At 41.5% G+C, this 18,068-nt stretch overlaps 1 protein-coding gene across 1 annotated transcript in view; it reads left to right on the top strand.

The window, feature by feature from the left end:
• The window catches only part of mdn1 (midasin AAA ATPase 1), a 162,809-nt gene that overhangs the window by 15,950 nt on the left and 128,791 nt on the right, over nucleotides 1–18,068 (top strand). The window contains exons 8-16 of the mRNA XM_033020868.1: nucleotides 2,484–2,587; nucleotides 3,687–3,801; nucleotides 6,445–6,641; nucleotides 8,692–8,773; nucleotides 9,541–9,636; nucleotides 11,262–11,374; nucleotides 15,473–15,621; nucleotides 16,566–16,626; nucleotides 17,199–17,410. Coding sequence (XP_032876759.1) covers nucleotides 2,484–2,587; nucleotides 3,687–3,801; nucleotides 6,445–6,641; nucleotides 8,692–8,773; nucleotides 9,541–9,636; nucleotides 11,262–11,374; nucleotides 15,473–15,621; nucleotides 16,566–16,626; nucleotides 17,199–17,410 — 1,129 coding nt within the window. The remainder of the gene's footprint in view (nucleotides 1–2,483; nucleotides 2,588–3,686; nucleotides 3,802–6,444; nucleotides 6,642–8,691; nucleotides 8,774–9,540; nucleotides 9,637–11,261; nucleotides 11,375–15,472; nucleotides 15,622–16,565; nucleotides 16,627–17,198; nucleotides 17,411–18,068) is intronic.

Below are 18,068 nucleotides of genomic sequence, written 5' to 3'. Positions count from 1 at the left end.
CTCCCCATCCACTCACTGATCTTGCCTGCGTAACCCTTTGGGATAGAGAATTCCAGAGATTGTCACAGAAGCTGATCAAGTTCCTATGTACATTAGTGTTAAATGGCTGTCCTTAATCTTGTAACCATCTCCCCTTGTTTGAGATTCTCCCACTGGTGAAAACATAGAAACATAGAAATTAGGTGCAGGAGTAGGCCATTCGGCCCTTCGAGCCTGCACCTCCATTCAATATGATCATGGCTGATCATCCAACTCAGTATCCCGTACCTGCCTTCTCTCCATACCCTCTGATCCCCTTAGCCACAAGGGCCACATCTAACTCCCTCTTAAATATAGCCAATGAACTGGCCTCGACTACCCTCTGTGGCAGGGAGTTCCAGAGATTCACCACTCTCTGTGTGAAAAAAGTTCTTCTCATCTCGGTTTTAAAGGATTTCCCCCTTATCCTTAAGCTGTGACCCCTTGTCCTGGACTTCCCCAACATCGGGAGCAATCTTCCTGCATCTAGCCTGTCCAACCCCTTAAGAATTTTGTAAGTTTCTATAAGATCCCCTCTCAATCTCCTAAATTCTAGAGAGTATAAACCAAGTCTATCCAGTCTTTCGTCATAAGACAGTCCTGACATCCCAGGAATCAGTCTGGTGAACCTTCTCTGCACTCCCTCTATGGCAATAATGTCCTTCCTCAGATTTGGAGACCAAAACTGTACGCAATACTCCAGGTGTGGTCTCACCAAGACCCTGTACAACTGCAGTAGAACCTCCCTGCTCCTATACTCAAATCCTTTTGCTATGAAAACATCTTGATATATGTCTCCTTGGAATTCTGCATGAACACGATCACCCTCATTCTTAAATCCAAAGAGTATATATACAATTTATTTAATGGGTCATGATAGGACAACGTTTTCGCCGCAGGGATTTTTTTTAGATTGTTTGCAATGACAGCACGGTTTGGGAACAGCTCCATCCAAGACCGCAAGAAATTGCAGAGAATTGTGGACGCAGACCAGACCATCACACAAACCAACCTCCCTTCCATTTGCTCAGTTTATACCTCACGCTGCTTCGGCAAGTCCAGCAGCATAATCAAGTACGAGTCGCACCCTGGCCACTCCCTCTCCCCACCTCCAGATTCAGGGACAGTTTCTTTCCAGCTGTTACCAGGCAACTGAACCATTCTGCCAACAACTAGAGAGCAGTCCTGAACTACTATCCACTTGATTGGAGTCCCTCAGACTATTATTGATTGGGCTTTATCTTGCACTAAGTGTTATTCACATTATTCCCTTTATCATGTAACTGTACATTGTGAATGGCTTGATTGTAATCGTGTATTGTCTTTCCGCTGACTGGTTAGCACGCAAACAAAAGTTGACAGTAACAAAAAATGACGATAAACTGAACTCAATAAACTTGTATTGCTTGTATCCCATCCTGGGTTTAACAATAAACCAGTGAATCACTAGTGGGCCCTTGCAATCTTGAAGCTAACCAGCTGATGGATGTAACTTTCACTCTGCAAGCTTCCTTTCAATTATAGCAGGAAAATAAGATGTGGAGAAAAAGAAATGTTGAAAGTAAACCACAAGACATGGGAGAAGTATAATGGACCTGTCCCACTTAGGCGATTTTTCAGCGGACTGGCGGCGACTGTGCGCACGCACACACACACACACACACACACACACACACGCACACACCCCCCCCCCCCCCCCCCCCCCCGATGAACAGGAAGGTTGGTGCTGTAATTAAGACGGCTAGCACAGTGTATGGTCAGTCCTTTAAAAGAGGGGGGGGGGGGTGATGGAGTCGAGCCAACTTTTAATAAGCCAGAGATACACGGCTGTGAAGCTCGGCGGACATTTAACGGTCGGTCATCCTTGCTTCTGAAAACGACTGCTTACGTTTTTTTTCCCAATGAGCCAATGAAATTCACCGGTCAGCACCAGCTACGAGAACCTCCTAGAACCTTCAACATCCTGTCAACCCACTAGGAGCTCCTGGCGACCCACCTACGGCACGAGAATTCTCGCTACTCTCCATGGCGGCTTCATTCTAGTCGCCGCTAATTTTTCAACGTTGAAAAATTTGCGGCGACCATAATGAGGCCGTGACTAGTTCCCAGAATGCGGGAACTCCTTGCGACCATGAAGGCGACTCCCCGGCAACTACGCGCGAACATGTGGTGACCATATGACGACTGCATAGTCTCCTGCAGTCGCCTAAAAAGTCGCCTAAGGAGGTATAGGCCCATTAGGCTATTCGGCACATGGAGTCTGCTCCACCATTCAATCATGGCTGATCTATTTTTCTTTCTCGGCCCCATTCTCCAGCTTTTTCCCTGTAACCTTTGACATCCTTACTAATCAAGAACTTATCAATCTCCATTTTAAAAATACCCAAATTATGCATTTATCAGTCTGCTTCACATTTAGCTATTCATCTCACTACTGACTACATTTTTTTCCTTCTACCCTGCAGATATCTGTGCTGATCCCTTTGCTGGAGACTGGGGAGCTCTTAATTCCCGGACATGGTGATTGCATAAAAGCAGCACCTGGATTTCAGTTTTTTGCAACAAGAAGGTCTGGTATCAAATCTAGTATAACTTGTAGTTTAGGCTTGATTATCTTTTTAATGCAACAAACTGGATGATGACTATTGGCTAAAGTGAGCAAAATATCTAGTATGAGGGGAAAAACCTGCATAAAGGACTTGGTCTGTCGGGCAGCGTCCGTGGGGAGACATGGACAGATGTTTCGGACCAGAACCTTTCTTCAGACTGTTTGTCCATTTCCCCCACTGATGCTAGCTGACCCACTGAGTCCGTCCAGAATTCTGCATCTCAAATTTCTAGCATCTGCAGTCTCTTGATTTTTTTGTTTTTCATTGTTGCTCAATGCTCTGTAAAATGAAAATCTAGCAGCAAGCCTGTAATACACATACCCAGGTACCCATACATTCTGCTTGAAGGTCTATGTAGTTGACAGTGAAAATAAAACCACTGGGTACTTTTATCGTATTGTACTTATAATTAATTGAAATTTCATTTAATTTTTATTACATTTTACTCCCCTCTCCAAATTTAAACTAATGAGTTGTTCCTAGGCCTGTTTATTTTTGAATAATTTCCTTTTTCATGCCATTTGTCCCCATAAGTCACTACAAGCTGAGAGTAATCCCATTTCCAAGTGTTACATATTGTCTTGCATGTTCATCAAAAAATCCTCTACCCCACTGATTCTCCTGCTCAACACCTACTGTAACCAGTAAATCAGTCTACCTTTGGAATATGGGAGGAAAATAGATGCAGTCATGAGGGGAACATGCAAAGTGCACGTAATGCACAAGGCGACACAACTGAGCACTGGTCGTTGGAGTTGTTGGATGCTGCATCACTAACGGCATCCCTACCCCCACCACTACCCCCACCACTACCCCCACCCACAACCCATACCCACAACCCATACCCCCAACCCATACCCCCAACCCATACCCCTAACCCATACCCCCACCCCATACCCCCACACCCACCAAGACATATGTACTCATAAATGTATGCGTTTTGTTGCTAGAAATCATATACTAATGAACATGATTTAGAGAGAACCAAATTGTGCTAAAACCTGAACTATTTTTTTCTTTACCTACAAATTGCTGAATTTCTATTTGACCTCCTTTTAGGTTGTTCAGTAGCAATGTAGGTTGGTACCGACAACAAAACAGTCATGCAAATTTGTTGGACAAACTATGGACCAAAATCCAGTTGGATAATATGCACAGAGCAGAATTAAAAGAAGTGAGTTTACTTTACGGTCGGTTTTCATTGGTTTATTGATTTGATGCCTTGGCTGCTTTTGTCTTGTTTGAACACTGTTTTGTGGCCTTAGAGCCACAAAACCTCTGATGTTATAATGTCGAGTAAAACACAGTGCTGGAAGAACTCAGCAAGCCAGGCAGCATCTGTAGAGGGAAAATGACAGGTGACTTCATCTGGTGTACAGTGTACAGTGGAGTAGTAAACAGTTTGTTTAGCTGGGTTTGCAAGAAATCACCAGCTACAAGAGGAAAAGCCCCCACTCCTTGGACAATCGTCAGCTGACCAACAACCTGAACAAGTTCTACTGCAGGTTCGATAAATAGAAACTTAACCCTGGTACCCCTTCCCCTTACCCCCACCCCCCCCTATCACCACTTCACACCCACTTACAGCCTGACTCCAGTCTGCAAAGACTGGGCCCTCGTCCACTACCCACCCCCTCCTTGCTGCCCAACATCAGTCTGGCCATTTCTCCATCACCAACAATAGAAATTGAGGAGGTAGAGAGGCTATTCAGATGACAGAAAAGCCGGAAATCTCCAGGAAATGTTACCTCCTCTACCCTTAAGCTATGTGCCGAACACTTGGCACCGGTCTACAATGACATTTTTAACCAGTCCCTGCAAACCTATACTGTCCCTGCCTGCTTCAAAGTCTCCACTATTGTCCCTGTACCCAAAAAGACAAGGATCGTTTGATCATCTGAGAAGGTTGTTGGCTGCAAACTTCCCCCCATTGACAAACTGTACACTGCAAGGGCCAAGAATCGAGCGGGTAAAATCATCTCTGACCCCTCTCACCCAGGCCACAAACTCTTTGAAGCACTTTATTCTGGAAGGCGACTCCGGACTGTCAAAGCCGCCACAGCCAGACATAAAAACAACTTTTTTCCACGAGCAGTAGCTCTAATCAATAACCAAAAGTCTGTAGCCTCCTTTTGCTCTGGTATTTTTTTTATTCGCATGTTTAAACTATAATGATTTATTATTAATGTTACATTCTTAATTGTTTACTGTATGTCGTGTTGTTACTTGTGAGCGGAGCACCAAGGCAAATTGCTTGCATGTGTACATACATGGCCAACAAACTTATTCATTCATTCATTATAGTATTGGCCTTTAAAAAAGGAAGTTAGTGTTAGTAACTAAGTTACCAGTTTGGTAAGGTGTTCCAACTAATTCCTAGAATGGATATTTTGCCCTGAGGGAAGGATGCACAGGCCAGGATTTGATCTGATGGAATTTGGAAGTATGCAAAATGCCTTTATTTTTGAGTGGTAGTGGAAGGATGCATGTGGCAGAGAAGTTTCCACTCGTGGGAGAAACAAGAAGTAGGAGTGGCGACTTAAAAATAAGGGTGCATTTGTTTTCCTTAATGTCTCGAGTCTTTGGAATTCTGCTAACATCATCATTTGTTCGCTTTAAACTAAACCAAAACAAAACCTTTTCTATCAGTGTATCGGTCCAAATGTTTTTTGCATCCACTGTTTCTTCTGGAAGCTCATTCCAGATATGGGCTACCCTCTGAGTGAAGGGATTGTCCCTAAGGTCCCTCTTAAAGCTCTCCCCTCACTTCTTTAAGCCTATGCCCTCTAGTTTTGGAATCCTCCACCCTTGGGGGGAAAGGCTGAGTCTTTTAATGACTTTATTCATGTCCCTCATGATCTTGTACTCTTTGATAAGGCCACGCAGCCTCCAAAGCTCCAAATGAATAAAATGGCAAACTCTCCAACCTCTCACTGTAACTCAAGTTTGCAAGCCCAGGTAACATCCCGGTGAATCTCCTCTTCTGTACCAATTTCTAACTATCTTCTCTACTTCATTCCTTCAATGATGCAAGGAAAAAAAGAGCGAGTCTCTCCTTGACTCGAGCCTTCCAATTTTGGTAACATCCTCATGACTCTTTTCTGCACTCATTCCAGCTGAATTGCCATTATGCACGTTGCTCCAAATCACGTTGTAAATTGCAACATGAGGTCCCATGTGCAGCACTTGCTGTAGTTGGATGTGGTATGTAGCTAAAATAGTCGCTTTAACTGTTGTCATGTGAAACTTTACTGCTGAACTAGATTCTAATTGCTCTTTTATCTGTTTTCAAATACGAATTGTGCATTTGTGTATTATTTGTATTATTTTGGAAAAAGCAACTAAATAAAAGGAATATTACCATGCCCAAACGTATTCCCTTTATCATGGATACTGTGGATGGCCCTATTATGAACATGTATTGTCTTTCCGCAGACTGGTTGGCATGCAACGAAAGCATTTCACTGTACATCAGTGCACGTGACAATAAACTAAACTCAACTCGGTAGTGTTGTGGGTTTAAAAACAGCCTGGCAGTTACTTGCAGTATTAAATGTATTGCTCGAGTCTGAAGAAAGTTTCAGACCCGAAACATCACCTGTCCATATTCTCCAGGATGCTGCCTAACCCACTGTGTTACTCCAGCACTTTGTGTCTTTTTCTGCTCTAGTTATATTTCAGTTTTATTATTTATTATAATAAATGATGTTCAGATCCATGGAAACATTTTGGAAAATGTATTCCTGGTATTAAAATGTATTCATCTTGATCTTAGGCAATGAAATGGCAAATATAATGACACTCTCTTATTTTATAGGTGTTAGTGAACCAGTATCCAAGCCTAGAAATGGTGATAGACCGACTTTTGGACATTTACTGCCAACTAACTGGCAAGAAACATCAAGAAGTGAAAATCAATTTGGCTGGAAATCACGAAAATATGGAATCAGTTGATTGTGCGGCAAAACCTGAAGAGAAAGACTTCTGCCTTGAGGGAAGAGGATTATCTTTAAGGTTTGCATTAGTTTAGTTTAGCGATACAGCGCGGAAACAGGTCCTTCGGCCCACCGCGTCCGCACTGACCAGCAATCCCCGCACATTAACTCTCTCCTACGCTCATCTAGGGCCAATTTATTTAAACTTATACCAAGCCAATTAACCTACAAACCTGCACATCTTAGGAGTGTGGGAGGAAACCGAAGATCTTGGACAAAACCCACGTGGTCACGGGGAGTACGTACAAATTCCGTACAGACAGCACCTGTAGTCGGGTTCGAACCCGGGTCTCCGGCGCCGCAAGCACTGTAAGGCAGCAACTCTACTGCTGCGCCACCGTGCCACTCCTAAATGATTTAAAACAGAAGAACTTTGGTCCTCTGTTCTCAGGAGACCAAATATTCAATGCCGTGTGTCAACATTCTGAACGTGCCATTGTTTTGCAACTATAATCGTAACCTTCTTCGAGGTAGAAGTATTTACTGTTCCTGCCTGCAAAATAATATCTAACACCACCGATATTGTTTAACCCAGTTCACGTTTAAAATCAAAATTTGTCAGTGTTGGACAATGGATGAAAGGTACTCCTTTGTGCAGATGATTGAAGAATATTGTATGCGAGTGAGTGACTATAAATAATGTGATCCTGGCCCTAAGATTTAAACTGTCCTTTTTAAATTCTGAAGCATTTTTTGATAATGATTTGCTCTTGGACACATTGCTATTCTTTCTATTTTCCTAAAATTGTATGCTGATCAGCCAGTGGGTTGGAAGCATTCGCTAAAGGGCCTGTCCCACGAGCATGCGACCTGCATGCGGCAAGCGCGACCAAACTGGAAGCGGGGGCCGCGCGGAGGTCGAGTGAGTGATGTGAAGTTCGAGCGAAGTCAAGACGCTGCGTATGCCCGTCGAGGCGGCTGCGTACGGCGTCGAGGCGGCTGCGGGCTGGCAGGCCGTTGCCGCGCCGAATTTTTGAACACGGTTAGTTTTTTGGAGCCCCGCGCGATGTCGGGACCAGCTCCACACAACTCCATACGGCTCCGGCGATCGAAGTGGGACCGGCCCCGCGAGGCCGTACGGCTCAAGCGACCACGTTAGGTCGCGCTTGCCGCATGGAGTCGCATGCTCGTGGGACAGGCCCTTTAGGTCGCGCTTGCCGCATGGAGTCGCATGCTCGTGGGACAGGCCCTTTAGATATTTATCCAGAGTTGTTGAATTATTATACTGCTATCGTGGAATCTGGTTTAACTTTAGTTTCGCTAAAGTGTTTTTCTGTACATTTTGACTGGTGCATGCAGATGTCTCACTTTATCCTTCTTAATAATTACTTTGTGGTTTGTCTTGATTGTATTCATGTCTTGGGCATCTGAACAAGATTTTTCTTCTTTTTGTGTGTGGGAAAGGAGGTTGAGGGGAGATGGGAGAACGTAAATCGGGTGGTGGTTTGTGCCACTAAAATGTAGTGTGAAAGAATGACATAGCACAAGAGAAGGCTGTTTGTACATGGTGTAATGGTGAATCATTTGAACGATTTTGTCCCAATCTTTTTCTTCATAGTTATACAATTTATTCATTTGAAGACATTATCCAAATCCTTATTGGAAGTCAAAAGGACATAAGTGATAGGAGCAGAATTAGGCCATTCGGTCCATCATGTCTACTCCGCCATTCAATCATGGCTGATCAATCCCTCCCTTCTAAACCCATTCTCCTGACTTCTGCCCATAACCCCTGACATCCGTACTACTCAAGAAGTTGCAATTGAATCTGCACCTGTCATTCCTCGGGCATTATGTTTTGAATCTATTTTTTTGGATTTGTTTGTCTCCATTTCACTGATTTTATTAATAATATTGTAATGAGGTCGTGAGCAAAATCTCTCCATTATTGTGATGTTCACTATTGCCAAAATCTTAGTGATAACCTTAATGGTAGCACTACATCTGGTGCCATATGTATGTTATTTACAAAGCTTGGAGCCCTGACCATGGGTACAGAAAGACTGGGCACATGGCTAATATAATTCATTGCTTACTTTACTTACTCTTTACTTTTTTATTTTAACCAGAGATTTACTGAAATGGTGTGAGAGAATAATTCCTAACTTTGATGGGACATCATCTTCCACTGCTCTCTGCATTTTCCACGAGGTAAGGAGGAGGTGAATTAGCACAATACAAATGTTTGCAATAGGTCTACATCAGAAGTATTTTTAATCGGTGATCTTAAAGCACATGTTCACGTTCTCCATATTATGACTGGAATTAGATTTTGTTTGCGTTCCAATTTCTTTAGTCTCTCGTGTGCACCTTTTTACAGCACTTTGATAATTGGTATGCTTGTAGAATTTTTGGGGGACTTAGTCTTTGCTGTGATTTTTGTTCTTTTTGTGTGCTATTGTTTTTGTGTGCTATTTGATAAAGCACACACGCCAAAATCCTATACTTCCAGCGGCGGAAGACCGCAGGAACTGGAGGACAGGGTTGTGTGGTGCGTCTGTCACCGTTCCCGTTTGAAACCAGCACCACTGCGTTGCTAATGTTTTCAAAGATGATGATGAATTGACAGCTGGTGAACACGCTGGCAAGGGTTCACTGGTTCTAGCGGCCATTTTGTGTAGAGATGGCCACTTGGAAATTCGGTGGTTTGTTTGTGAAATGGGAGCCAACTTACCAAGAGAAGACCGAGAAGACTTGGGCTGCACAGGACGGAAAGCTTGGTTTGAGGACTGATCTAATAAGTTGTTGGCCATTTCAAATGCATAATTTGATGATAGCTTAATGAGAATAAGGTGGTAATTCCATCTGCAGATAACTGAAATGTCAGGCAGCTTCAGCTTGCAATTATAAAGAAACATGGGTAACATTTAGTGACTAGAGGAAGGCATTTTCAAATTGTTGTCTTTTTTATTTAACAGGCACTGGATTGTTTCACAGCCATGATATCCAAGCTGAAGAGTAGACAGAAAATGGCAGAGATCATTGGAAGCAAACTAAATATTTCAAAAGAAAAGGTAACACTTTGTTATTGGGCTTTCATTTTAATCCTTCACGGTGTTTTCTATGTGTATAATTTAGTTGAACTCGATTTTTTGGTAAAATACATTTTCCAAATTCACGGCATCATGGGTTTGTTTAGGAACTCCTAGTTTACAAGGGATATTGAGGCTGTAGTCAGAATAAAGAAGGCATATTTCAAGTGTAAGCTGCTAGGATCAAGCAGAATGTAAGAGATGTAGAAATACAGACAGGGAAAAAAAGGAAGGCAGAAAGAGGACAGGAACATGGGATGAGCTGAGCTCTAATATACGGATGGCATAGATGAGTTGGGCTGTGGCGAGGCAGTAAATCTCACGTGACTCCTTTGACATGATCACAGCCAGTAAACTTTTAAGGTTTGTCACATTATAATATATTTTGCCCTGGCTTCCTTTACTGATTTTAATCTTGATTGACTGAAACACATTTCATTGCACATTTGAAATGATTTTTGGCTATATTTCATAATAGTTAGCATTGTATTATGATATTGTTTATTGTGTGGTAATATCATAATACTGTGTGCATAAATACAGATTTTAGGCTAAATGTAATTTGGGCATTGGGTAATTTGGTCATGGGGTCATGTACACGTTACATAGATTGCACTGGGGACTGGGTCACTGCAGCTGAGGCAGCAGCAACTACTGTGCCAGAGTGCTGTCGGATGAAAGGACTTTCATGGAGATCGCTGTAGGAGGGAGATCGACCGACTGATCATATGGTGCCACAACAACAACCTTGCTCTCAACATCGGTAAAACCAAGGAACTAATTGTTGAGTTTGGAAGGTGAAAGTCGGGGAGCCACAAACTTGTCTTCATGAATGGGATGGTGGTGGAGAGAGTCAAAAACATCAAATTCCTGGGCCTGCGGTTCTCTGAAGATCTGTCCTGGACCCAGCACATTGATGCAATCGTTAAAAAAACTCTATTTCCTTAGAAGATTGAGGAGTTTCGGTATGTCAATGGATACTCTCATGAACTTCTACAGGTGTACTGTAGAGAGCATATAAACCGGTTGCATCACGGCAACTCGAACGCCCAGGAGGGAAGATGATTTCAAAAGTGGTCAACACTGTCCATCCATCACGGGTACTGACCTCCCCACCATGAAAGGGATCAAGAGTTGTTGCTGCAAAGGCAGCCAGCATCACCAAACACCCACAGCACCCTGGCAACACTCTCAGTTCACCACTCCTCTTGACTCTTGGTGTATTTTGGCGCCATTGAGCATTTGCTTGGTTTAGATATGCCCATATATGACTAATGAGGAAAATAATTGGCAAAATGTGAATCTTTACAGTAGGTACTGAATTTGCAGTACAAGTTATGGGGAAAAGATGGTTTATACTTCTCCCCTGGAATTGTTAGGAATATGTCTACATTAATATAAACTGGCAATTGACACCTGGGCAGTCTGTCCTGAATCCAATCACGTTTATATCTTTACTAATCTGTCTTTTTTGGTAACTTGATTATCATTTTATTGTGTGGAAGGAAAAAAACGAGGAATTTGGTTTCCCCTCACCTTGTATTTGGCAATTATTGAAAGTACAGCATTTAAACCTGTGCGATAATTTAATTGTATTTATATTTCAGGCTGAGTACTTCTGTCAGTTGTATAAACCTGCTGTTGAGCTGAATGAAGATGCAGTGATTGTAGGGCGGTCTGTTCTTCCTCGAAGAATCAGTGATATCATCCAGCTGCAGTTGTAAGTGTTGCAATTTTTTTAAATATCCTGATTGGCAATTACAGCAAAAGTGATAATATAACCAATGTAAGGTCAATGAATAAAAATCTTTTGGGTTGAACCAGTTCTGATGAAAGGACTTCAACCTGAAATGAATGAATGAATACTTTATTGTCACAAGTCGCAGTGAAATTCTTTGCTTGCATAACCAAGGGTATGAAAATAGTCGCTCATAAAGGGCGCTTACGAAGTTACAAAGGACCTGCACGTCAGGTCCCCCTTTGTTCTCCCCCCCACGCTGGGTCCTCTATTGTCCATTGTTCTTCCCCCTCCCTCACGGCGGTCCCCCCCACGCCGGGTCCTCCTTTATTTCTTCCCCTGGCAGCAGCGTCCTCACTTCCAATGTGGTCCAGCTCTTTTGCCATCATTGTGCGCCGCACTGACCTCTCCACTATCGCCGGCGGGTCCTCTCCATGGCGACGACCCGTCCTCAGCCGCAGACCCAGGGGCCATTGGCTGCAGTCTTCATCGACTCATGAGTCTCCGACCCGCGAGGCCCCATCCCCGCGAGGCCCTCTGTGTTAACTCTTGCCTCATTCCACATATGCTGCCTGACCTGTAGGGTGTTTCCAACATTTTCCAGTTTATTGTTGCTTTCAGCAACCTGGTGAATACAATTCTGTACAAATCAAGCTGCTGAAGGAACTCAGCGGGTCACGCAGCATCTTGGGAGAAATTGGACTGGTGACATTTTGGGTCAAGATCCTCTGACAATGTTCTATATTTTATTATATAAATATTTTGGGCATTACCTTCTGGTTTCTTCCAGCACATTGTAATTATTAAAATATTGCTGCTTTTTAACTTGCTCTGTATTCTTTTCAGTAAATACAACATCTACATGCTCCCACTAGGGCAAATCATGCGAAATAATAATATTGACCACCACTGCTATGCCGATGACACTCAAATCTATGTAGCGCTATCACCAAATGACTATCGCCCCATAGATCTGTTGTGCCAGTGCATTGAGCAAGTCAAAGACTGGATGTGCCAAAATTTTCTCCAACTAAATAAGGACAAAACGGAGATAATTGTTTTTGGTGCTAAAAAAGAAAGGCTTAAAGTAACCCAACACCTTCACTCTCTGTCCCTGAAAACTTCAAACAAAGCCAGAAATCTTGGGGTCATTATGGATTCAGATTTAAATTTCGACAGTCACATCAAATCAGTAACAAAATCGGCCTACTATCACCTCAAAAACATAGCAAGATTAAGAGGATTCATGTCAGCTCAAGACTTAGAAAAACTTGTACATGCCTTTATTACTAGTAGGCTAGATTATTGTAACGGTCTCCTTGCAGGTCTTCCGAAAAAAACTGTCAGGCAGCTACAGCTTGTTCAGAACGCTGTTGCTAGAGTTCTAACAAAGACCAAAAAATTTGAACACATTACACCAATTCTTAAATCCTTACATTGGCTCCCTGTATGTCAGAGAATTGATTTTAAAATCCTGCTGCTCACCTATAAATCACTACATGGTTTAGGGCCAAAGTATATCACTGACATGCTTCCACTATATAAGCCTTCTAGACTGCTAAGATCTTCTGAAACCAATCTGCTAGTGATTCCCAGAGTAAATACAAAACATGGGAAAGCAGGATTTAGTTACTATGCAACAAATAGCTGGAATAAACTTCCTGAAGATTTAAGACTTGCCTCAACTTTGACCACTTTTAAAACAAGACTGAAAACTTTTATGTTTACTTTAGCTTTCAGCTAAATCTTAACTACATTGCACTTTTAACTTTTGCACTTTTTATAATGCATTTTTAATTTTGCTTTTCTTTTCTTTTAGTTCTTCTATTTTATTTCATTTTATTATTTCATTGTGACTTTTAAATATAAAATGAAATGCTTTGGAATCTTAATTCTTGCAAACATTGCCAAATAGATATCACTGTTTAGTATAACCACATTAATATATTGCCTCCTACGAAACATTAACTATTTTTGTGCAATAACCTTTTGATGCAGCACCTTATCAAATGTCTTCTGGATATCTGAGTATTGTGCTTCCTCGGATTCCCTTTATCGAAACCCCAATGAACTGTTTAAACATTATTTCCTTTCACATAATATCGCTCTGTCTAAACCATTACAGCTCACGTTCTAACTAGCACTATTAGCCTTTTGTTCACTGACCATAATTAGCACCTGCTCGAGTATCGACTTTTTCTCAGAAAAAACGCCATTTATTTTGTAATTCTTATAATTTATAATTTTATAAACCCCTTTCTGTTTTGTCACCTCTTTACCTAGACTTCATGATGATATCCAGTACAATCCTCGTATCCCTGATTTTATTTTTTATTTGTTCCTCTGTTCATGCCATTTTGATTTTCAGCTTTCATGGTGGTGTTTTTCCAATTTCTTTCCGCTCCACTTCTGGTCTCCCATCTCTATGACCCTCTTATTATCAAAACTGGTTTGATATTGCTGTTTGTGAAGCACCGTGGAAAATTGCACTATTCAAAGGTGTTAAGCCGTGGTCAATATCAGTTGTAGAAATTCCAACTGTCCTGTTGTTATCAAAATGTTTGGCTATTAAATAGGTTATCAATCATAAATTGCTCTGTACTTTCTGAAAATGAGATGTTATTTGTCTGTTTAGATGGATGTTTTAAGATTATTACATTATTTCTTAAAGGCTTCATTGTTCTTGAATGTCAAGCATGTTAGAAACATGAAATAAAAAGAGGTTGTGAATACTCATCATATCAAGCAGCATTCTGTGGAGAGAAAGGTCTAATGGGTTCTAATGTGCCATTGATCAGAAAAGTTAATGTTAACCTCTCCCCGAAAATGCTGCCTGACCTGAGTATTTTCAGTGCATTCGGAATAATTCTGCCCCCCCCCAACACTTATTTCTGCATATTTTCCAATTAGATTATCTCTTAGCTTATCAGAGGAATGTAAGACCAAAGAACAATTACAAACTAGCAATCTACCAAGGTTTTACGTCTAACCTATTTTCAGTGGGGTAGCAACAATTTATTTCGAGTTGATGTCTTTGAAATACTGACTTGGTATTTTGTTTTGGATTACCTGGAGTATTGAGTGCAGTTTTGGTCTCCTAATTTGAGGAAGGACATTCTTGCTATTGAGGGAGTGCAGCGTAGGTTCATGAGGTTAATTCCCGGGATGGCGGGACTGTGAAATGATGAAAGAATGGAGCGACTGGGCTTGTATTTACTGGAATTTAGAAAGATGAGAGGGGATCTTATAGAAACATATAAAATTACTAAGGGATGGACACGCTAGATGCAGGAAACATGTAATGTTGGGGGAGTCCAGAACCAGGGGCCACAGTTTAAGAATAAGGGGCAGACCATTTGGAACGGAGACGAGGAAAAACTTTGTGAATTTGTGGAATTCTCTGCCTCAGAAGGCAGTGGAGGCCGCTGCACTGGATGCATTCAAAAGAGAGTTGCGGTTAGCGGAATCAAGGGGTATGGGGAGAAGGCAGGATGGGGTATTGATTGTGGATGATCAACCATGATCACATTAAATAGCGGTGCTGGCTCGAAGGGCTGAATGGCCTACTCCTGCACCTATTGTCTTTGTATCTATTAGTACTTTTGTGAACATAATTGATAGACATTAAAATATATTTGGATGGATACATGGATAGGAAATGTTTGGAGGGATATGGCCAGGTGGGACCAGTGTAGATGGGGCACCTTGGTTAGCATGGACAAGCTGGGCCGAAGGGCCTGTTTCTGTTCTGTCTCACTGTATCCATGAACATTCTGATGAAGGATCTTCAACCTGAAAACATTTGCTTTTTGTCCACAGATGCAACCTGACCTGAGCAGTTTATTTTTTATTTTTGATATCCATTCTGAATAATCAAACTTTATTGAAGAGCAATTCAAATATTCCCTTTTTCTTTATTCAATCATAAATTTTCAAATGTTCAGTGTAATTTATTTTCCATGAAAAATATTTAAAGCCTTGTCCTAAAATTATAGGGGCATTGAAATGCATTGTTACAGATATTTTCAATAGCACTGTTGTTTATTTTATAAGACTGAGATTCTTGCATTGTGTTTTAAGGGAAACCCAGACGTTTTCGGCTACAAGACCCTCATCTCTTCTCCTAGAGCAGTTGGCTGTTTGTCTTAGCAAAGAGGAGCCTGTCTTATTGGTTGGTGAAACAGGCACTGGAAAGACATCCACTGTCCAGTACCTTGCCAGGATTACTGGTGAGTTGAACAGATTGTCGACTCACTTACTGGCATGCAGAATGAAGTTCAATTTGTGATATTAGGGCCAATATTGGGTGATTGGTGAAAAGTAAAGTTGTGGAGTTGCTCTGCAGGACAATGGAGAAGGGAGAACATTGCATCATAAAGTACACTGTTTTGAAATGAAGTATTAGATGACTGTACTGAAATAGGGAATGCTGGTCCTATGTCTTCAGAATTTATTGGGTGGTTGTAACTACTCTTGGATTAAACCTTTTGAATTGTTGCAAAGTTCAACCAAATCTGATACCCTTCCATCCAAACCAGTTAAGCAGTATTTGAGGGCAATGCTGATTGGAAATTACAATTTACTCTGATTTCTAATTTCATGTTTGTAAGCTTTTTAAAAAAAAAAAAAAAAAAAAAAAGCAATCCCTGCAGTAATCCACCGAGTCCACACCGACCAGCGATCCTCAGATGTTAAAACAATCTTACACACACTCGGAACAATTTACACTTATACCAAGCCAATTAACCTACAAACCTGTACGTCTTTGGAGTGTGGGAGGAAACCGAAGATCTTCGAGAAAACCCATGTGGTCACGGGAAGAATGTACAAATTCTGTACAGACAGCACCCGTATGTCGGGATCGAACCCAGGTCGCTGTCACTGCAAGCGCTGTAAGGCAGCAACTCTACCGCTGCGCCACTGTGCTGCCCTCGCCTCATGAGTGTGTGTTCATGGACAATGTCAAAATGTTGTCCATTTATGATACCAGATTTACACTTAACTTTCTAATTATTAGTGGCAGATTGGCAAGATTAGTCCCAAGTGTTGGCATATTTCTATGAAGCAGACTTTGAAAAATTCAATCTGTTGGCATTTTGACAAATATATTTAAAAATGTGTCGTGTTTAATGCTGGACCTTTGACAAGCATTCTGGTGTATCTATTGTTTCAGGCCACAAGCTGAAGGTTGTAAACATGAACCAACAGAGTGACACGGCTGATTTGCTTGGAGGGTGAGTATAACATTTGAAGGGTTTCCTAGAAATTCTGAAAATAAGATTGTAGATGACTTATTAATTGTGTCCATTTCCATGCTGTATGATGAATTAGTTATTAATTAAAACCTGACTCCTATTTATGTGGCGGCAAATTGAAAATGGAAATGATTAATGTATTTTTTCTATTGGGTTTTGTACTTTTAATTGATGGCTTCATCATTGATATCCTCATGGAATTTTTCGATCCTATCTGTTTTGCTGCAAAGAATGTAAAGTGCTTACTGTTTGTTAAAAGAGAGAGGAATAGGGTTCGAACACACTTGTACAAAACACAGGAGTCCCCTCACATATCTTGACTACCCATGTTGATTTCAGGAATCGACCTGGATTTGGGATTTGTATGTTTGTCATACTCCGTTTTCCCTGGGATGTCGCTCGGCCCTAACTGTCCCAAAGAGCATCTAATATGCAAAGGAGAAATATAATGGAAAAATATTAAAAGCTGCTTAAGTGACATTGGTTAATCTGAAGTGCATGCTCTCAAGTTTATCCTGTTAACAGCCTGTTTTGGATTTGTACCTATGCAGATACAAGCCTATGGACCGTAGACTTATTATGTTGCCATTGCGTGAAGCGTTCGAAGAACTTTTCATTCACACGTACTCAAGGAAGCAAAATACCACCTTCTTGGGACATATCCAAATGTGCTGCAAGCAGAAACGATGGCAAGATTTGCTTCAGCTGATGTTGCATGTCCACAAAATGGCCGTCAGTAAGGAGATGAAATCTAAAGAGACTGGTGAGAGATTAATGCATAAGATTTTGGTGTGAAAATGGTGTGATAGAGCCAATTTGGTATCAATTGTTTCTATTGCTGCTTCTGCCAAATGGACATTTTCAATTGGGGCAGTGGTAATAGATATTGGGGAGTAAAAAGCTTGTTCAAAATGGAGTCCATTTATGATACTCATTCTCTGCCATAACTTTTTTAAATTTTCTTGGTGCTTGAAGCCCAGGCCAATATTGCAATTTAATCAACAACAAATAAATTTGTATATAAAATTTAGAGGCATAGATAGGGTTGACAGTGAGAACCTTTTTCCCCAGGATGGAAAAGGCAAACACTAGAGGGCAGAGCTTTAAGATGTGAGAGACAAAGTTTAACGGAATAGTGTGAGGCAATTTATTTACGCAGAGGGCGGTGAGTGCCTGGAACACACTGCCAGGGTAGTGGTTGAGGCAGGTAGAACAGTGGTGTTTAAGAGATTTTTGGGTAGGCATATGGATAGGAAAGAACTCAGATGCAGTTGAAGATAGACACAATCGAAGGTAGACAAATCAAAGGTAGACACAAAATGCTGGAGTAACAGGCAGCATTTCCATTCCATCTCTGCAGAGATGCTGCCTGAGTTACTCCAGCATTTTGTGTCTACCGGAGGGATATGGATTATGTGCAA

Source organism: Amblyraja radiata, chromosome 5, assembly GCF_010909765.2.
Source record: "Amblyraja radiata isolate CabotCenter1 chromosome 5, sAmbRad1.1.pri, whole genome shotgun sequence".
Lineage (NCBI taxonomy): Eukaryota > Metazoa > Chordata > Chondrichthyes > Rajiformes > Rajidae > Amblyraja > Amblyraja radiata.
Note: the sequence above shows the minus strand (reverse complement) of the source record. Positions and strands in the feature narration are given on the sequence as shown.